The sequence below is a fragment of the Petaurus breviceps genome, unplaced genomic scaffold, assembly GCF_028583685.1.
Source record: "Petaurus breviceps papuanus isolate PSGF00001 unplaced genomic scaffold, PetGlider_PUasm1.0 90604, whole genome shotgun sequence".
Classification (NCBI taxonomy): domain Eukaryota; kingdom Metazoa; phylum Chordata; class Mammalia; order Diprotodontia; family Petauridae; genus Petaurus; species Petaurus breviceps.
The window spans coordinates 1764729-1787220 of record NW_027187285.1 but is presented as its reverse complement, the minus strand read 5'-3'; the positions used below and the strand labels follow the sequence as shown (position 1 = coordinate 1787220).

General features: G+C 39.4%; 1 protein-coding gene across 5 annotated transcripts in view; it reads right to left on the bottom strand.

The window, feature by feature from the left end:
• NMNAT3 (nicotinamide nucleotide adenylyltransferase 3) overlaps positions 1 to 22492 on the bottom strand; it is a 148904-nt gene that overhangs the window by 15408 nt on the left and 111004 nt on the right. For 2 of the 5 annotated variants that reach the window (XM_069063868.1, XM_069063866.1), the window contains one exon: positions 7008 to 7191. In XM_069063868.1, the coding sequence (XP_068919969.1) occupies positions 7008 to 7191 (184 nt within the window). Of the gene's footprint in view, positions 1 to 7003; positions 7192 to 7577; positions 7728 to 12159; positions 12328 to 22492 lie in introns of those variants that run through there. The other 3 variants (XM_069063869.1, XM_069063870.1, XM_069063871.1) reach the window with 3 other exon arrangements.

Here is a 22492-nt window from a genome sequence, read left to right as displayed (position 1 = left end):
TTGCCATCTCTACTTGGCAGATAAATACCACAATCTCCTCCGGCAACAAGATACCAAAACCACTTTCAAGTTTTACAGGCATGAGTTTGTGCTTCACTGGCAACTCTCCCTTAAAGTCTCTCAAAAGCATGTCAATAACTCATTTCACCAATATGCAGAGCCTGCTTGCTGAAACTACATGGATCATTTAAATAGCTAAATTATCTATGCTGTGCACTAATCCCAACTTTTAAAAATCCAATTAAGTGCCTTCTGAATAAATATTTCTAGATTTATAGTCTGTTTTTTCTACTTTAAATAAAAACCTGAATTTGGAGGCCCCAAGATTTGAACAGTGAGAAGATGGGGCTAAAAATCCAACTTAAAATTTTAAAACAGAAGCATAGAATGTTCATTTTGTAGATAAGGAAATTGAAAGCTGTAGGAAAAAAGACTTGCCCATAGTAATAAGAATAATTAGTAGCAGACCTATGATGTGAAAGTAAGTCCTTTGGATCCAAATGATCTGTTAATTAAAAAGTACTTTTCAAATTCTTATGATGTGACAGGCACTGTGCTAACATTATAAATACAAAAATAAAGGCTAAAATAGTTCCTAACCTTCAAGAGTTCACCTTTTAACACTGCAGACATGTATGTAACTAGGCACATACAGGATATATACATAGTAGATAGAAGACAATGTGAGAATGGAAGGAACTAAGAACAGGGAGAAACAGGAAAGACCTCTTATAGAAAGTGGGATTTGAACTGGTGCCTGAAGGAAGTCAGAAAGTGGCAGAGGTCAGGAGGAGAGCACTTCACACAGTCAGTACAAAGTCCAATTAAAGAGGTGAAGGGTGGTATGTGAGGGTCCGCTATGAGGTCAGCACAGACTGATCAAAGAGTATGTGGAGGGGAAAGAAATAGAAGAAGACTGGGAAGGTAGGAAGGAACCAGGTTATGGAGAATTTTAAATGACAATTGCTTTGGAAATTGAGTGGAAGGTGGATTAGCATGGGGAGAGATTTGAAGCAGCAAGACCAATTAGAAGGCTATTGCTATAGTCCATACTAAAAGTGACAAGGGCCTGAAACAGGGTGGTGGCTATCTGAGTGGAGAGAGGGGCATGTAAAGAGATATTATGAAAATGAAACAAAATTGGGCAATTAATTAGATTCGTGAGATATTGGATGTGAGTGACTGAGAATCAAGGATGACACACAAGGGGTAAGAGCCTGGGTGAGCAAGAAGATGGTAATGTTCTTTACAGAAATATGAAAAGTAGGAAGAGAGTAAGGTTTTTTGGGGGAAGGTGATGACACTTATTTTGGACCTGCTGAGTTTGAGATGCCTAATGATCCTCCAGTTGAAGGTGTCCAAAAAGCCAATGGTGATGAGATATTGTAGCTTGAGAGACTAGGGTTGGATATAGAGATTTGGGAATCATTTACATACATCATAATTGAACTTACTGAAGCTGATGAGATCACCACAAGAAAGACTAGAACAGCACTCACAGGTGACACTCATAGATGAAGGACCAATTAAAGAGACTGAGCAGTGGTCACACATATAGGAGGAAAATCAGAAAAAGTAAAGTCATGAAACCTAGAAAGGCAGGAGTACTTAGAAGGAGAGAGTGAGACTATGTCAAATGTTGCAGAGATGTCAAAGATGAAGACTGAGAAAAAGTCACTAAATTTGGCAATTGTGAGTTCACTTGTAACTCCAGAGAGAGAAATTTTACTTAAGTGATGAGGACAGAAGTCAGATTGCAGAAAGGGCTGGAAGAGACTGAGAGGAAACAGAGGCACTTAGAATAGCTTTTTCAAGGAATTTAGGAGAGAAGGAGAGGAGAGATATGGAACAACAGTTATCATGAATAGTAGGATCAAGTAAGTATTTTTTTTTGGAGGGGGGAAGGCAAGGTAATTGGGGTTAAGTGACTTGCCCAAGGTCACACAGCTAGTAAATGTGTCAAGTGTCTGAGGTCCTCCTGACTCCAGGGCCACTGCACCACCTAGCTGCCCTTCAAGTGAGTGTTTTTTGTTTTGTTTTGTTTTTGCTTTTTGGAGGGCAATTGGGGTTAAGTAACTTGCCCAAGGTCACATGGCTAGGATTTTTTTTTTTTTTTTTTGCGTATTAAGTATCTGAAGTCATATCTGAACTCGGGTCCTCCTGACTCCAGGACTGGCACTGTACTCACTGCGCCACCTAGCCACCCCAACAAGTGAGTATTTTTTAAGGATGAGGAAGACATAGACACAGAGGCACAGATTTACAGGAAGACAGTATAGAGGAGACACTTTAGAAATAATATGGGAATAATGGGGAGGTCATTTCTGGAAAAGATGGGAAAGGATGAGATTGGGGTGCATGTAGAAAGGTTTGTCTTGTTAAGGGGAAGGGCCACCTCTTCACTGTAGAACAGAGTGAATGAAGGGATAGTGGAAGAAGATATTTGAGTGATAAGAGATGAGGAAGAGGAAAAAGGAGCTCTCAGCAAATGTCCTCGAATGTTTTCAGTGAAGTATAAAGGCAAAATTCTCAGCAGAATGGGTAGGGCGCTATGTTCTGCTATGCACATGACATGTTTTTTTTTTCTTTCTAACTTTGTATTTAAGTTCCAATATTTAAGTTTATGACATGCTTTTGTTTCTTTTCTCTATTCTGTATTTTTGTTCTGGCATTTGAGTCTAAAATAAAATTTTGAAAAAGAAAAAAAAAATAAAGGGTAGGGAGAGGGGCTGCTGAGAGAGATTTGAGAAGGGATGAATAAGTTGAGAACAGGGCCAGCTATGTGTTGCAGTGAATAGAGCACCGGCCCTGGAGTCAAGAGGACCTGAGTTCAAATTTGACCTCAGACACTTGACACACTTACTAGCTGTGTGACCTTGGCCAAGTTACTTAACCCCAATTGCCTTGCCTTGCCTTCCCCCCACCAAAAAAAAAATCAAAAAAGAAAAATAAGTTGAAAACAGCCACTGTGACAGTAAACTGAATAGAGAGCAGTAGAATGACTGCCTTGTTGCAGTAAGGGCTCAACTGAAATAAGTTTTCAGTGGACTTAATCAGGATGATTTTGTGATTCCCTCCAGTTCTGCTCAGTAGCACATGAATAGAAGTGAAGGAAGCAGATGGTAGGAGCCATCCAGGGTTGAGGTTTGACAAAATATGACAGGTAAAAACAAGGGGGGTCAGAGATTCGAGATCAGAGAAGAGTTTGCAGTTGAAGGTTCAACTATTTGAGTATTCTAGATAGGAAAGGGAAGAGACGATAGCTAGTACAGGGTGATGGCCTGAGAAAGAGGTCACTGTGAGGACAAAGAATGGCACTAGGAGTAAAAAGGCTATGGGAAAAATGAAAGATCAAAAAAATTATGATCAGATGGAGTTTTGAAGTTCTTGAATAAGGAAGTGAGATATTTGTGGTTGGTGGCATGATCAAAGGTATGCCCGTGTGTGTAGCTAACGTAGAGTAAGAGATGGGAACTGAGAAGTTAAGTTCTTTGAAGGAGTATGTCGAGATCTCCTTGTATGATGATGAGAGTTGGGGAGGAAAGATTGTGAACTACTGAGGAAAGAAAGGATATCCTGGGAGTTAATAGATAATGGATATTGGGATCTAGATCGTGTAATAAATTTGGATAATATGAACTTCAAAGGAGGAGAGCATGATAGTAGTAGGGAGTCTGGAAGTGGCAATGGGGAATAGGGAGTATTCTGAGTCCCCCACCACAAACAGTGAGTCGGGGGTTATTACTGAAAGCACAGCTGGTTTAGAAAGGGTGGTGAGGGGAATGGTATCATCAAGGTGGCATCAGGTCTCAGTGAGTGCTAGAAGATGGAAGTGGTGAGAGGGAGGGGTTTAAGAGGAAAAGCTTATTAATTGTGGAGCAGGTATTTCAGAGGACACAGTAGAAAAGGAAGGCAGATCTGGAATGAGACACTGGGGGCTTTGCTTTGAGTGTGATGGAAGTAAGAGAGTGAAAAGTTGGGGTGGGGGTAATGGGGTTTATACATTGGGAAGAAGAGGTTCAGAAACTCTGAGAGGGGGAGTGTATAAGAATCTAGGATTATGCTAATTTATGTTTATGTAGTAGGAGTGAGTTGAGCACTACTGGGTCTGAATTCTGTCTCCATGTGGCATGGGAATTGGCTCCTTTCTAAAGCATATTAGCAATATAGCAATTCTGAGGAATCCCTTGGCCCCATGACTAGAATATATTAAAGAGGATTAATGACTGAGCCAGAAGGATCAATCCACTTGGTAGCCTCTAAGTGAAATTGTGGAGGAAAACTCCATCTCTCTCTCTCTCTTCTCCTCTCCCTCTCTCTCTTTCTCCTCTCCCTTACTTCTTTCCCATCTCCCCCTTTCTCTGTTCTTTCTCCTCCTTCCTCCCTCCTTTCCTTCCTTCCTTCTTCTCTTTTTCTCTCCCTTCTCTCTCCTTTCTCTTTCCTTCTCTCTTTCTTTCTCTCTTCCTCCCCCATCCTTTTTTTCTTTAATCTTCCTGTCTTATCTTTCTCTCTCAGTTTTGCTTGGTTCGGAACATAGCTTTCCCTGGATTTGAAGTGAGGAAAGGATGAACTTCACTCTCCTCTATGCCTGTAACATCTCACAGGACTGTGAGAATGTGTGTTCATCTAGGTGAAAGAATGAACCACAAGGCCCTAGCTGCCTCTTCTATTTTGTGTCTCTTTCCCCAAGGACAGGGGATAGAAGGGCAATCCTGAGAGACATCTGTTAGAGGCTTGATGGCTATTTTGTTAGTTGGAGAATTCCCAAGTTCATTTCCCAATAAAGGCGATTTCTACAATAGCTTCTTGGAAAAAGACAGCAAAAATAAAAATTTTAAAATCTAGTAGGATTTTAAAGCTAAAAGATTTAAAGATGTAGGTTTTGCCAGTCAATACATCTGGACTTGTAACTTTTCCAGACAGTAGAAACCCAAAGCGAACATGAAATATCCGCTGAACCACCCAATAAAGTTGTCTTTACCTCCTCGGAGTATATAATAGGATGGTTGGTTACTGTTTCATGTTTTAAGTATTTGTCAATGTGTGGTTATGAGTCTTTTGTGTTTTAAGCATTCTTTCGAGTGGAGGAAATAAATAGCTGTCTTATACTTTATATCTACTTTGTACACTGAGTACCTTTTGTAGAAGGCAAGCTATTAATCCCTTTTGGGATGTCCTAGATGTGAGTTATACCTCAGCTTTACTTAAGAGATTTCCCTTAGAACTCTGGGTGATAGGAATAAGCCATAGAGTATGAAAAAAAAGATCAATCCCTTTTCTTGGGGATCAAGTTCCCCTAAGAACTGAACCCTGGGCCACTTGAATCAAGGGCCCCTTGTGGGAAGAGATGATCCCTGGGACACTTGCTATATCCAAGTAGAACCTTAAAAGTTGCAAAGCATTTAACATAATTATGTCATCTGAGGCTCACAGAAACCCTATGTGGGAGACATCAAAGGTATTATCTCCATTTCATGGAAAACAGAGGTTCAGATCACTTATGTGATGTGCCTATGGTCACCCGGTTAAGTATAAGGGGCATTATTTGAATCCAGGTATTCCTAAATCCAGGTTTATTATACCACATTCAGTCTAGGTGTGTTTTCCACTCTTCTACACTGCCTCCCATGCTAGACTAGTTATGTCCTATTCTGTATCTTTGAGGTCATGTGCCTTTTTGTGACCTTCAACTGTGTTTTTTTTTTTTACTAGAAGATGGCTTTGATAATATTGTGGATATAGACTTAGTGTTGAATAATATGGGTTTGTTTTTGTCTGGATTTTTATATAATAAATAACTGTTTTCTCCCCTTTATCACCACAGCAACGGATGTAACAGTCCTATAAAACTCAGCAAAACTGATCTATGGTTTAAAGTGGGTTTTCATTTCCAATCAGTATTTTCACATATGACACAAAAACTTACTGTGTCTACGATCACACATGACAAACAATCATAGGTTCTCAGACCTGGAAAAATATTCCTTCTATAACAACCCTAACAAGTGGCTATGAAGGTTCCACTTGAGAACTTCCAGGGAAGGGAAACTCACTCCCTCTTCAGGCAGCCAATTTCACTGTAAGGGGACTTTAACTCTTAAGGCTTTCCTTGTGTCAGATTTATTTTTCCACAATGTCCACTTATTGCATTGGATTCTGCCCTCTAATGACAAGAAGAATACATTAACTCCTCTTGAACATGACATCCTATTAAATACCTGAAGACAGTTATTATGACCCCACTTCCCCAACCCATCACCCCAAACCTTTACTTTGCTCAACGAAGCAGAAGATAAAACAGTGTTGGAATCAAACATCAGTTTTGTAATAAACATATCCAATAAGTCATCTGTTTATGTTGCTTCTCTGTAATTTTAGAATATCTGGGTTCAAATTCCGCCTTGGATATTTAGTTAGCGGTGTGATGCTGGGAAGGTTTCCTCATCTGTAAAATGGGGATAAGGATGACACCTACACTCAGGGTTGTTATGAGGATAAAATGAGATCCTATTTATAAGGTGCTTTGAAAACCTTAAAGTGCTACATAAATGCTAACAATTATGATGATGTGAAGAATGTATTTTTTTTTTCTGCAGTGGTTTGATTCTGTATATGTGCACTATGGGGAAAATGCAATCACAGTTTATATTGTGCATGTCAGATACACTGTCCATGACAGTCTATGACCTAATAGTAAGTCTCTGGAGTGGCTTGTGGAGAGAGAGAGAGAGAAGAAGAAGAAGAAGAAGAAGGGAGGGAGGGAGGGAGAGAGAGAGAACTATATGGAAACTTCCATTGTGGTAGCTAAATGACCCTTGTAATTTAACTGTTTGTATCTCTCAAAAGGTGAACACTTCCTCATTTGTGATTAAGAAGGCTCGGTCAAAGGTCTGATTATCACCTCTTTTTGTGGGCTTTTTGTTTTTGTTTTTTTAACCAAGGGTTTCCATGTAAACCCCCTGTGGTTTTCTTGTCATCCCCAGCCACAAAAAGAATGCTATTATTACCTCAACACCTTCACTGTTTCTATCCACTCCTTTTGTTCACTTTCCCATTGATCCACTCGAATCCAGCTGGATGTCTGTAGGGCCAGTCGTACCATGGCGACCCGATGTTTTGCAGAGGCAAGATTTTTCTTTCCATAGTTGTCATTTACTGGGGAAATTATGCCTTCAATCACCTGGTACATTCCTTGGTAAGAGAAAGAGATATTTTATCCATTTATGGATATACATAATGAGATTCTGAAATTTATGCAAGTGCTGAAAATCAATGTATCTATTTGTCAGTTTATACTGTTCAAAATCCTATTATGGGAGTATTAGCTCCATTAAACAACATTAAAAAAGAGCAGAATGAGTATATAAATTCCTTCTCCAAAAATTCATTTACAAAATAGAGAATCAGGATAACTAAAAATAAAGATAGTGAATTCTGAATTTTAACAACTGTATCAAGATAGCAATTTGAATGATGAAATGAAGAATGGCATTCTTTCTTAACTACCTACATAGAACAGTGGATAGAGTACAAGGCCTGGAGTCAGGAAGAGTTCAAATCCAGTCTTAGATACTTACTAGCTGTTGGCCTCTGGGTAAGTCACTTAACCCTGTTTGCCTATTTCCTCATCTGCAAAACGAGCCGGAGAAGGAAACAGCAAAACCATTCTGGTGTCTTTGCCAATATCACCAAATGAGGTCACGAAGAGTCAGACATGACTGAAATGACTGAACAACAGTATCAACAACAATTTGCATGTCACTTAATGGAATCATCACTTTCTAATGATGTGGTAACACTAGTTATATATTATTCCCTTGGTCCCAAACTGATGTATTTTAGAAAAGGTAACAGAGGTGTGATATTTAAAACAAGCTAAGCATGGTACGCAATCCTCCCTGACTTTACCTGACAAGCAGCTCCCTTTCCATCTGGGTAGCTATGTTAGTGAAATATGAAAATAAATTTGTCAACTGGAAAAATATGATTCAGTTGTAAACACTGTAAGAACTCACAAGTGAAGATGATATTCTAAGTTTAGAATAAGAGATGGCTCATTAAAAGCCCAAAAGTTAGATTTATTTTTTAAAATCAGAAAAGGATTTCTTTCTCGGTTTCCAATGAACAGCAATACTCATTAAAAGGTCTTGTACACACTGGGCCTAGCCAGAGATGGATTTCAGAATCCTCTAGGGCATTTGAGGTACAACATGTGCCTGGGCCCACTCAGCTGATACAGACTTGGCTGAGGTACAGGACTTGTTCATAAAAAAGAAGTCAGCGACTGCCGGAGCAGTGTAATGTTATAGAAAGAACAATGGATTTGGAATTAGAAGACTAGGTTTTGAATCTCAGCTCTGCTATTTATGTGACTTCTGGAAAATTACTTAAGGTTTTAGAATCTTGGCATTTTCATCTGAATGGATTCAGATGAAATGGTGCGGTGGTTACAGTGCCATACTGCTGGTGGTAGGGGATTTGCCTCTATCTCCTCCCCAGTCACCCCACTGGCTCTTCCCCTTTGGCACAACTTTCTCCCCAGAATCTTCCTTAGCTCATCCTCTGCAAGGAGTAGTAGTTGTTTGTTTTTTTTTTTTCAAATTGGGCTGTGGGAAATAAGGAGAAGAAAAATGGCAAGGTCTTCCTTCTTCCAATTCCAGATAGCTAGTCACGGCCTCCCCCTGGCCACACTGCTGACTCACCTAGAGAGAGATTCTAGTATTAGGTGTTTCTCTTTTTGCTCTAGGAAGCTGTAAAAATGAATCAACAATTCTCTTTCTATAGTTCTGAGCCCCCAGTCAGAAAACTCTTGTAGAAGAAATAAACAGCAGGTGTAAAATCTACTTCTCTCTTCTCCTTGGCATTCCCATATTGTCTTTATGCTTTGTGCTTGTACAGTGACACAGAGGTGAGTAATGTGATGGTTAATTACATTTATCATGAAAACCAGCATAAAAGAGAACTGAGCAAAAAGGTTAAAAAAAGATTTAAGAAGCAGAGATAAATTTTGAGAAAAAGGAACATGCTTCCCCTAGTACAGGAGAGGAAAGAAGGAAAAGAAAATAAAGGAATCACCCCTTGTAGGTTTGCAGTTCACAGGGGGTAGGTATATCAGCAGCATAGACTATACTAACAATGGATCCTCGGTCCATGATCAGCATCCATAGCCCTAGGCTTGGAGTTCAGCATAGAGGCTCTCATGGATGGTTTACTTCCCTCTCTTGCTCATACCCTGCCCTCCCAGTCTTCAATTCCACTATTTGTCAAGGTAGTTCCTGGGGTGCTACCTCCTCAGTTCACTTGTTTCTTGGTCCTCAGATGTTCTCCTGAGCTAGCCTCCTCATGCAATGCCTTTCCCTGTGCCCTCTTAGGACTGGAGGGGCTAGCTTGTCAAAGTCTGAACCATGAGTCTAGGATCAAGTCATCTCTTTGGGGTGGGGACAGGGAAGCAAGAATAGAAACAAGTGGGTGATTCTGCTCTGCCCAGAAAGGCCTCCACTTCCAGCATCCTGATCTCAATCAATTGATCAACGAGCATCAATTAAGTGCCTAATATATGTCAGGTCCTGGGGGTATATATATAAACAATCCAGAATTGCAATTAGATTATATTCTAATTGGGTGACAAGTACACACACACAATATACAATATGCATATATGTATGTATAAACACATATGTGTAAACATATAAATACAAAGAGAATAATTACAAATAAATACAAAGTAGTTAAATACAAGTTAGTTTGGGAGGGAGGGTGCTAGCAGTTGGATAGATCAGAAAAGGATTCATGCAGAAGGTGGTACTTGAGCTGTTTCTTGAAGGAAGAGAAGGAAGCTGTGAGGTAGAGGTGAGAAGGGAAGGAAGTTCATGCTAGCCATGAAGGATGATCAGTGCCAAGGTGTGGAGATGGGAGATGGTGAGGAATAAAGAGGCCAGTTTGACTGTACTGCAGAATATGGGATAGAGAGTGCTAGAAAAATAGGTTGGTGTTAGGTTGTGAAAAACTTTAAAAAAGGATAAATAAGAAAATTTATAATAATGCATTTAATATATTTAAATAAATAAGAAAGAGAATAAGGGAGAATAAACAGAATAGATTATATTTTATCCTAAAGGCAACAGAGATCCACTAGAGTTAGCCGAGTAGGAGAATGGCAGGGTTACATCTGTGCTTAAGGGAAATCACTTTGGCAGCCATGAACAATGGACTGATGTGTGGGGAGACTGGAGGGAGGTAAAGTAATGAAGAGACTATCGTAAAAATCTAGGGGACAAATGATGAAGGATTTCATGTACCAAGGTGTCATCTGCATGAGTAGAGAAAACGGATTGGATGTGAAAGACTGTGGAGAAAGAATTAGCAAGATATGGCAACTTATTGAGTATTTGTAGTGATGAAGAGAAGAGACTCAAGGATAATTATGAGGTTATAAACATAGGAGATTAGAGAAAAGGTGGTTCCTTAGAGAGAAACAGGGAAGTTTGAAAGAGGAGACGGTTTGGGAAGAGGAAGATACCGAGCTCAATTTTGGCCATGTGTAGTTGGAGATGTGGCAAGAATATCCAGTTTGAAACATCAAATGTTCAATTGGTGATGTGGGACTGAGGCCCAGACTTGGATCTATAGAACTGTGAGTCATCTGCATAGAGATAATAATTAAACTCATGAGAACTGGTGAGGTTACCAAGAGAGAATAGAGAGACAGAGAATAGAAGAGGTCCTAGGACAGTCATGGGGAACACCTACACTTAGTGTGTATGATATGAGCCAGTAAAGGAAATCTAGAAGGAGCAGTCAAAATGGGAAGGAAGAAGAGAAGTAGGAGAAGGTGGGGTCACACACACCCAGGAAAGAGAAATTATCTTGGAGAAGACTGTGATCAATATTGTCAAACACTACAGAGAGATCCAGTAAGATGATGATTGGGAAAAGACCATCAGCCTTTGTAATCTAGAGGGCACTGTTAATTTTGGAGTAAGCAGTATCAATTGAGTTAGGAGGACAGAAAACAAATTACAAAGGGCTGAAAGGTGAGTGAGTGAGAGCACAGGAAGCTAGTGTGGAAAGCTTTTTCTAGGGATTTAGTCAAGAGAGAGAAGAGACATAAGACTGACAGAATGGTAGGATCTAATGAAGGATTTTTTTTATGGGTGTGGGAGACTTAATCATGCTTGAAGACAATAAGGAAAGAACCAGTAGACAGGGGGAGGTTGAAGACTCAGGAGAGAGGGGATGTTTGAGGTTTCATTCTGATGGAGAAGAAAGGAATGGCATCAAGGACACACACAGAAAGGTTGAACTTGGCAAAGAGAAGGGCTTCCTCATTTTTAGAGACTGGAGGAAATGAGGAGAGTGAATGATGAAGTCAATGGGTTTAGAGAAGGGGAGAAAATGGAGTTCTTGTTAAATGGCCTCACTTTTCTCAGTAAAGTAACAGGTGAAAGTCTCAGGTGAGAGGCAGTTAGGAGGAGGGAGATGTATGAGATGTCTGAGGAGAAAAGAAATAGTTTGGAAAAGCTTCTGTGGGGTATGAGACAAAAGACTCAATTAGAGAGGAATAAAAGGATTCCCTTACTGCAGTGAGGGTCCAGTAGGAGTTGAATAACATTAAGTAATAAGGTACCTAGTCAGCATGTTTATATTACTACCTATAGCTTTATTCTGGGTTCCAGTCTGTGAGCAAGAGAGGAAGATGTGGATGGTAAGAGTAAGCCAGAGCTGAAGTTTGGAAAGAGATGATGAGGATAGGAGAAAAAGGAGAGGTAATTAGAGAGCAGGGGACCTTTTAAGGATAAAATGGAGAACTATGAAGTTGAGATTGGAAAGTAAGGAAAGTAGAGTCAAAGTGCAGCTAATGGCCTTGGAAAGTGGAGGGATTTGAGGAGTAGAGGAATTATGAATCACAATGAGGTCAAACAATAGGTTTAGAAGTATTAGAGAGAGGCATGGGGAGATATTGAATGATAGGTCATAGTTAAAATGCCAAAATTTTCAATTAAAGAAGTAGAACAAGGGGGTGGAGTCAAGATGGTAGCATAGAAGCAGGAAAACTCCTTGCACTTCCCCCATAACCACCTCAAATACCTATAAAATTACTCTAAACAAACTTTAGGGCTACAGAACCCACAAAGTGATAGAGAGAAACAAATCACCCACTGAAGACAGCCCGGCCGGCAGACAGGAAGGGTTCATCACAGCCTGCTGGGAGCAGAGCCCAGCCTCGAGTGAGCCGGCGGTTTTAGCCTCAGGGTGGCTCGACCAGCAATGGCTGGAGGGATGTAGGGAGAGTAGATCACCAGCAGCTGTGGTGGTTTCCAGAATTATCAACCTATAAATGCCAAAGACAAAGTGAAAGGTCAGTGTAGATTTTGGGAACAGAGAGTCCGGGAGTGTGGTCTGGCCTCTGCCCCCCCAGGTGGTCTGGCCTCTGGCGCCCCCCCCCCCCCCCAGAGGGAGAAGTGGCTGAGGTGCGGCTGCCGCCACAGCATGGCTACTTCAGAGATCCTGGTCTGCAGATTGTAGGGGTCCAAGTGACCATTCTGAGGCGTAATTGCTCTTGCTTTAACCTGCTTGGATGTGGATCTCCATCTAGGGTGGAGGTCCTGGGGTGTATGACCAGTGAGCCAGAGTGTGTGGAGGCTTCAGAGAGGGCAGCCAACTAATAGTTCTGGCAGCTGTGAAACCCCAGTGATTTGGGACAAAGCGCTCCTTTCTGGAAGCAGAGTTCTACTGTGGCAAAAAGCTCAAAAGTCAAGTAACTGAGTGACGATGTGAGTGAGTAAAGGAAGCAAAGCAAGCTCAGCAATCCGACTTTGGATTCCTTTTTGGGGAACAAAAAGAATCAAAGCACTGAACGGCAGAAAGACAATGAAGTCAGAACTCCTAAACCAAAAGCTTCCAAGAAAAATATGAATTGGTTTCAGGCCATAGAGGAGCTTAAGAAGAATTTTGAAAACCAAATAAGAGAAGTGGAGGAAAAACCGGGAAAAGAAATGAGAATGATGCAAGAAAATCATGAAAAGTGAGTCAACAGCCTAACTGAAGAAAATAACACCTTAAAAATAGATTAACTCAAATGGGAAAAGAGGTTAAAAAAGGCAATGAAGAGAAGAATGCCTTAAAAAGACAAATTTGCCTGATGGAAAAAGAATCTCAAAAGCTCACTGAAGAGAATCATTCCTTCAGAATTAGAATGGAGCAAATGGAAGCTAGTGATTTTTGAGAAGTCAAGACACTATTAAACAGATACAAACAAATGAAAAAAATAGAAGGCAATGTGAAATATCTCATGGGAAAAACCACTGACCTGGAAAATAGATCCATGAGAGATCATTTAAAAATTATTGGACTACCTGAAAGCCATGATCACAAAAAGAACCTAGAAATCATTCTCCAAGAAATTCTCAAGGAAAATTTCCCTGATGTTTTAGAACCAGAGGGCAAAATAGAGGTTGAAAGAATACACAAATCACCTCTTGAAAAAGATCCCCAAAAGAAAACTCCTAGGATTATTATAGTCAGGTTCCAGAGTTCCCAGATCAAGGAGAAAATATTACAAGCAGCCAAGAAGAAAAAAAATTTGAATATTGTGGAAACACAATCAGAATAACACAGGACCTGGCAGTTTCTACACTGAGGGATCAAAGGGCTTGGAATATGATATTCCGGAGGTCAAAGGAGCTGGGATTAAAGCCAAGAATCACCTACCCAGCAAAACTGTATCATGTTTGAGGGGAAAATATGGTCACTCGATGAAATAGGGACTTTCAAGCATTCTTGATGAAAAAACCAGAGTTGAATCGAAAATCTGACATTCAGATACAAAAAGCAAGAGAAGCATGAGAAGGTAAACAAGGAAAAGAAATCATAAGGAACTTATCAAAGTTGAAATATTTACATTCCTACATGGAAAAATGATAATTGTAACTTATGAAACTTTTCTCAGTAGGAGAATAGTTGAAGGGAATATAAATGTAAACATACATATGTACAACACATACATATGTCTATATAGGAGGGTATATGGGCATGTGAATACATATGTGTGTGTACATGTGTACAGGTATATATAGACAGAGGGCACAGGACCAATTGAATAGGAAGGGATGATACTTAAAAGGTGAAATTGAAAGGTGAGAGAGGAATACAATGAGAGGAGATGGGGAGAGACAGAATGGGGTAAATTATCTCATATAGAAGAAATAAGGGGAAACTGTCACAATGGAAGGAAAGAACAGGAAGGCAAAAGGGAATGGGTCAATATTACTCTCATTGAATTTGGCTTAGGAAGGGAATGACATATACATTAAATAGGGTATCTCACCCTACAGGAAAGTAGGGAAGAAGTGGATGAGAGGGAGGATGACAGAGGGGAGGGCAGGTTGGGGGGGAGGAAAGTTAGAAACATACACATTTGAAAAGGGACAGGGTCAAAGTAGAGAAAAGAACAAGTAGGAGGTGGGATAGGATGGAGGGAAATACAGTCAGTCTTTTACAATATATCCACTATGGAAATGTTTTGGGTAGCTACACATGTATAACCTATATTGAATTGCCTATCTTCCCAGCAAGGGTGGGTGACGAGGGAAGAAAGGAAAGAATCTGGAATTCAAAGTTGTAAAATCAAATGTTTAAAAAAATATATTATTATTATTTACATGCAACTGGGAAATAAGATATATGGACACTGGGGTATAGAGATCCATCTTGCCCCACTGGAAAATCGGTGAGGGTATGGGAGAGGATATATGAGACAGCAGATTGGGGGAGGGGTATTCAGTGGGATCACTGTCTTGGGGTGGTGGGTAGGGGAAAGATGGGGAGAAAATTTGTAACTCAAAACCTTGTGCAAATGAATGATGTACACTAAAAATAAACATAAAATTTAATTAAAGAAAAAAAGAAGTAGAGCACTTGTGAGTAATGGTGAGATCCAGTGTGTGACCATTCTTATGTAGAGCTGAGGTAGAGAGAATTATGTCATAAAATTTAAGAATGCTGAGGAATTAGGAAGCTGGAAAGTATGGGAGCATCAGTGTGAATAGGTGCTGCACGGAACATATAATCCCCAGTCCAAATTTTATTATCCGATGATCCCCATGGCCAGTCAAAATAGTATGAAAGGGTTAGAGGCAAACAGCTTGTTCATATAACTTGGTGAAGCCTGTGGTCAGTATGACAACCACTTGAATCAAAGGGCAGACCTAGGCTCAAGGTCCAAAGCAAAGTCCAAATCACATCTGAGACAGCCAATAAAACTTTGTTGCATTCAATCAGCTGGGCTTGTAAGTGTATTTTTATTTCATTTTATTATTTTTTTAAAGCAATTGGGGTTAAGTAACTTGCCCAAGGTTACACGGCTAGTTTTTTTTTAAAATATCTGAGGCCGGAACCAATCTCAGGTCCTCCCCACTCCAGGGCTGGCGCTCTTACTCACTGCGCCACCTAGCCGCCCTGTGCATTTTTAAATGAGGGTTTATGGGGTTAGATGCATTCACATGATTTCCTTGACAGTGATCTATTGGAGGAGGTGCTGGATTGCCTTCTTATTCTCTTGTATAGGAGGCATTTGTGTTAAGGCTTGTTCAAAGAGGAAAAAAAGCTGACCAGAAATTAGTTGATTTTAAATCATTACAGAACAATAGAGAATCTTCTCAAACTTGGTGCCATCTAAATGTCTAAAAAAAATTGTTAAAAAGGCAGTAATATGAAAGGGATGTGGCTTTCAAGGAGTCTAGTTGAAAGCCCAGAATTGAGCTCTTAATCAAGGAATTCAACAAAGGCTTATTATGTGCAAAGCATTGTGCAAGGCCCTTGTAAGATAAAGTAAGAAATGGAAGCTGTGCTTAAGGAGGCCTCTATGAGGGACAGTACATATATACAAATAGCTACAAAATAAATAGAATATGGTACATAAAAGAGGTACAAATAAAGCATATGAGAGATTCAAAGAGGATGCTATCACTTATACCAGGGAGATTAAAGAAAGCTTCATGGAAAATCAGGTGGCAAGTGAATTAGACCTTTAAGGATATTAAAATGTAAGAATTTTGTATATGTGGAATCTCTGGATACTCATATTTGGTTTTCTAAGTTATTTGTTTGCTACAAAAATACCACATCTGATGATTTAGTTTATTGTTCTGAGTTGGTCTGCATACTGAGAAAGCAATGGTTACTGTTACAGCATTGAGATGAGATCAGTAAAAATGAACAAGCCAAAAAAAATCATGAAATAGTAAATCAAGAAAGATTCTATATCACTTCTTATTAATATAGTTATGGAAGCAACAGATTGCCTGGTGATTTTAATCATTTAGATAATAGGTATGTACATATTTTAAATTAACATTAACAGTATTAGGCACCTATCTGGGTTTCGGTTTTCTAGTTTGTGATATAAGGAGTTTGAATTAGAGAATGCCCCTCCAGCTATATAGGCCCTGTTAACAAACATATTTTCGCCAGAGTTTTCTAAACTCTCAGTAAGGATGCTGAAATCTAGATTTTCTGGGGTCAATATGCTTTAGAGTCCTGTTTGTTCCTAAGGCATAAGCCTCTCTCTCAGTTCAGTCAATGGATCTCATAAAGCTTAACCCCTTTACCCACCCTCCCCCCTTCCTCACCTCCTTATCCCTTGTCAAAATCCAACAATAATTCAATAAGCTGCTCCTCATACCAGATGGCCGCATTAACCTGTTTCAGTCTTTTTGGACTAGACATATCGCATTGTTCACTTAGTCAACTCTTTTTAATTTTACTAGAATTTTCTGCCTTTCTGAGGACAAGGGGAGCCAATCAAGGTGGCATAAAGCTGGTGGTTAGTTCATACCCCAATGAAGGGATAGATGCTTCAATTTCCTCATGTATAAATTGAGGGTTTTATGCTCCAGATTTATGATCCCTTTTTCCTTTGTTAATTCCTGAGAGACTTTCCTAACATTTCCCAATAGAGCAACTGATCTAGATCCAGTAGACCCAAGAAGCCTTTCTGACTTCAAGCATTCTCAGGAGAGACCAAGAACCTCCCAATTAAGGGCACAGGGCCTAGAAATATATCCTAGAACTTCATCTTTACTGTTAGAATTATCTAGTCTGTTTGACTGACTGACTGACCTATTTTAAGATACTTATTAATTAAAAAACAATGGTGTCCAGTTACACAGGGTATCCCAAAAGGTCTCAGTGCAGTTTTAAGTTTTGGGGGTGGGAAAAAAGTAATCAGGAATCAGGTGCCAAAGATCACTGAACCCAGGGAGCAAAGTAAGGTCAGCAAAAACATCCTCCATCCAGCAACAAAATGATTTTCATGAAGTGCAGGTATGACCATGTCACATCTCTCTCTAGTCAGTGAATTTCAATGGCTCCCTATTTTCTCTAGGATCAAACAGACATTTGGCTGTCATGTAAAGTATTTTCCAACCTGCCTTTCCAGTCTCTTTATACATGATTCTTTCATTTTACAATCCTTCTAAACTAACCTTCTGCTCTGCCTTTTAGCTCTGATGCTTGTAATTCACTTGCTCCTCACCTCTGCCCCATTAGAATCTGTTGTTTCCTTCAATTCAGGGCTTGAACACGGCCTTCCACATCAGGCCTGTACAATGTGTGGCCCTTGGGCCTCTACATTTTTTGAGGGCTGCAGGTTATGCAGGCGTGTTCTACATGGTCTTTCCAGCTCAGCCCATAGTGTCCTCCTTCCCAAAATCACATGCATTTTTGTGATGCAATTGTTATGCATTTACTTGCATTTGATTTGTGTAAATACCATGTATCTTTATATACTGCCTCCGACAGAACCCCTTGAGGGCAGGGATTGTCTCATTTTTGTCTATGTATCTCCAGTACCTAGCACAGCATGTGACACAAATATTAATTACATTAGCTTGCTTAATTCAGAGCCCTGAATCTCCCTATGAAATTACTTGGTATACAGCTAGGATCTGCTACTAGAAACCTGAACAAATTGATTGATTTCTGCCAGCACTTTAAAAGGATTCTTTTAGCGTTCAAAAACATTCCTACAGTCTCATACTCCTCTGAGGCAATGGCTTAATAACATTGTGAACTAGAAAGATTTCATTATTTTCATAAAGTATGCCTCAGCACATTTATATCACCCTATTATTACAAATTACTATAAATATTTAAAACAAAACTACACTTGTCAAAACAATTGAGAAAAATGTTTTGTAATGTTACTGCTTTTATATTTTGTATTATAATGTATTCTAATGTTCAAAGTCTGGTAATTTGTAATGTGTTGCCCAGTTATTAATGTGAATTAATGAGGCTTTGCCAGATTTTAAATGACTTTGATCAGTGGTCCTAACAGTTAAGTGACTTTGGAACTGCTTTTGCAATCACCATTAACAAAGAAATCCACATTACTACTGTATATACTGTAGGGTCTAATGTAATACAATATTCTCATATAGAAATCTTGAACAGCCGTAAGTTATATATGAAAGAATATTAAGTGGCTCAAGGACTAAGGACTGAATATTACTCACTCTGATTACACTCTACTACTATTATAATTTTCTAAGTAAAAGAGATAAAAATATAGCTTGAGATTTCCAATTTAGGAAGATTAAAATAGGGATTTATTTCTTTATGTAGCACATAATAATTAATTTTCAATTTTGATCCTTAAATTCTTGTCTTAACGGATTGTTCAAGAGTTGATAACATAAATTCATGGAAAGTGGCTAATCAACCAGCCAACGTAGTTGCTAATTGCCTAGTCTGAATAAGGCACCATGCTGGGTATTGAGGGTAATAAAGAGAAACAGAGGGTACCTCACCTGGCAGAGATCATCATTAGATTTGTTTAATCAGGGATTTGTTTAATCAAGGAAGGCTCCTTGAAGGAGTTAGGATTTAAGATGGACCATAAAGGATAGGTAAGCTCCTTATAGAGAAGCAGGAGAGTGAGGGATCAAGGGGAGGGGATGTAAAGGCACAAGGCACTCTGAGTGGGAGAGCTGATGAGGAAAACCACAAAAGTGCAACTTCAGATTTTTTTGAAAGATAACTTGGTGAGGTTAAGAAGGAGGAACTTTGTCCCTTAGGTCAGACTTGCACAGCTTGGCAGTAGGTAGAGGCCAAAATTAAAATGGGCTCAACTTCTTCGGGCCGCAGATAGTATTTTAGCAGCTCACTTTCTAAGTAAAGGTATAATTAATGATTAAACTATTTGGCAAATAAACCATATTTAAAAAGGGCAATTTCAATTAATATCAATTAATTATACTTAAGTGTACTGATATTAATATTATATTTATTAATAATTAATTAATAATATAAATATCAATTAATTACACTTATTACTTAAGATTTTTATTTTTCATGAAATTGCTCCTCTCAGACTAGAGACTGATGATGGCTGGTTGCTGAGGGTCCCGTGACAAATAGAAGAGAGTGTGCAGAAGCAATCCACTTGTCAAGTTATATGATGGAACAACAGTGACTGGTGGAAGGCGGGTTAAGGGGGACATGGACAAAGCACTTGTTACATCTTTACTTTCTTTTACATCCTCAACATTTTTTGTGGGATGCCCAAAATCCTTTAATATGCTGTAAACAGCCTGTGGGCCATGTGTTGTATAGGCCTGCTGTAGGTAATGGAAAGCCAAAGTAGATTGCTCTCTGTCTCTTGTATATGTCTAATACTTTCCCACTTCTATGCTTTTAATTGTACTCTACAACTAGAATACTCTGCTCCCAAGACTTGTTGTTTCTGGAAACAATCGGAGTTAAGTGACTTGCCCAGGGTCACACAGCTAGTAAGTGTCTGAGGCTGGATTTGAACTCAGGTATTCCAGATTCCAGGGCCAGTGCTCTATCCACTGTGACACCTAGCTGCCAGTCCCCCCCCCCCCCCAAGGCTAACTTTTGATCTTACTTATCCCTTAAGGCCCAGCTCAAAAGCTATCTCTTTTCATGAACCTTTCCCTCATCACCTTGATTTCAGAAATGATCTTGCCTTCCTTGAATTCTGTACCTCTCCTCATACTCTAGTTTATAATGATGCATGGGTACTTTACTCCATTGCATAGGTGTGGTGGTACCTTCTCTACTAGATTGTGAGTTCCATAAAAGCAGGGATTAAATGACGTTATGAAAGTAGTGTTTTAAGACAAATTTATCAGCATGGTGAAGGATAGATGGGAGAAAGGAAAAATTGGGAACAGGAAGGCCTACAAGAGGTCACCATGGTAATTTGGTTGGGGGTGATAGGAGACTGGACTAGGAGAAAAACCACAGGAATGGACATACAAAATGGACCTTGTTAATGGACATGCAAGAGTGGGAGGAAGACATACCAAAAAAAACATTTCAGAGAATAATAAACAGGGTAAAGGCCCTGGATTTGGAATCAGAGGACCTGGGTTAAAATCCTGGCTTTGCAACTAGCTTTCTATGTGACCTGGGGCCCGGCACCTGAACTCTCTTGGCCTTGGTTACCACATTGGAACTTGAAGATCTTTAAAGTCCCTCCCAACTCTGTAGGATTGTTTCTGTAGGCCACAGTGAAGTAGATAAGATTTCTACTTTAAATGTGGCATTGCAATAATATATTAAACAGAGCATTACAGAAACCAGCGATGAGGATAAGCACAGGTGAACAGCAGAAAGTCAATTAAATATATTCTGGCTTGAGTGAGGCAAATGAGGGGCAGAAAAACAAAGACAAGACATTAATAATGGGGATCTTAACTCAAAACAGATCAATTCCCCCTTCTGGTCACACACCCCTATCTACAAAGCTCCTTCCTGCTGGGGAGAGATAAATTCCCTAGAAGGTGAGGTGAGATGGCTTGATTTGCTTCTTTTTTTTGGTCCTTCTTTTTGTCTTTTTCCATCCTGACCATCCTCCCTGCACAGGACTCTAGGAGATGGGACCATGGAGCCAAAAACCTATCAAAAGAAATAAATGAATCAGCTGGTGCTATGGATAATCTAATAAAGAAGACTGTGGCACTAAATAAACAATGAAGACCATAGCTGCAACCAGGCAGCTAGGTGGCACAGTAGATGGAGGACTAGACTTGGAAGCAGGAAAACCTGAGTTCAAATCCGTCCTTAGACATATATTGTGACCCTGGCAGGTCATTTACCCTCTGCCTTAGTTTCCTCATCTATAAAAAGGGGATAATAGCATCCAGCTCCCAGGGTTCTTATAAGGATAAAATGAGATAGCATTTGTGAAGAGTGTTCCAAACCTTACAGCACTATGTTCATATATATATATATTATATTATATATATAACTATTATCTATCTATATAACTATTATTATCATCATTATTATTGTTAAAATAAACTTGGCTCTAAAACCAAGCATGAATGAAAGGAATCTAGTTGAAAACTGAAAGTTTAGTTCTGAAAGTTTAATTGTGCATATTTTTCTATTTCAATTTGCTTTGATAGATTTACACACAAAGTTTTACATTTCTCAAGCCACAAATTTATTAATGCATTCTATAAATCAATTAGCTGGCCTAACTTTTTGTGGTGACAAACAAATTGGAAACAAAGTAGCTATCTATCTGTTGGGGAATGGATGAGTAAACTGTGGCATATTGATGGGAAAAAACCCCAATAATATGCTATAAAAATGAAAAATATGAGGAATTCAGAGAAACAGGGGAAGATTTATATGAACTGATACAGAGTGAAGGTAGAGCTAGGATAACAATAGATAATGACTACAGTCGTAGGAACAAAAACAATAATAAAAATCTGCTATATTCAACTTAAATGCAATGACCAATCTTGGACTTTGTAATGTAATGCCAAGGAAAGGCAACTTCCCAGGTTCAAAATACCAGCATAGTTGCTCTCTATTTTATTCAGTAACAAACCCAGAACAGAGAAGATCAAAACATGACATCATTCAAAATACAGCATTTACTAAGTGTGATTAAATCATCTCCAAGGCCTACCCCACCCCAGGACTTTCCAATCATTCAATCAATTACAAAGTCTCTGTTCCAAATACTTCTCCACCCCTAGGCTATACCTTAATTAAGTCCACCACAAAGCCCCTCTTCTCAAATGGAGATTAGTTTCCAAACATAAGTAAAATACATTCATTTGCTCAACCATAGAACACAAAAAGGTCAAAAGTTCCCCACCCCTGGATCACAATTGAATCTACCCCAGAGTTACATCAAGTTTAAACACAGCACTTAATACCCAAATGGAGGTCTTTTCTTCATCTTGACACGAGGCAAGTTCTCAGCAATCTTAGTTCCTGGGGAGACAAGGCTTAGCAAGGCCATAAGATACATTGCCAGTCCCTTCATGAGTTTATCCTCTGTCTGTAGAACAGTCCTAGAACCCCTGAACACATTAGCAAAGCCCTCTCCCAGGATTTCTGTAAACATACAACAAGAAAATCCTTCTTCAGGGCTTCTGAACCAACAGAAAGGCTCCCAGACCCCTGCAACAACAGCACTGTCCTTCACCAGTGGACAGTATTC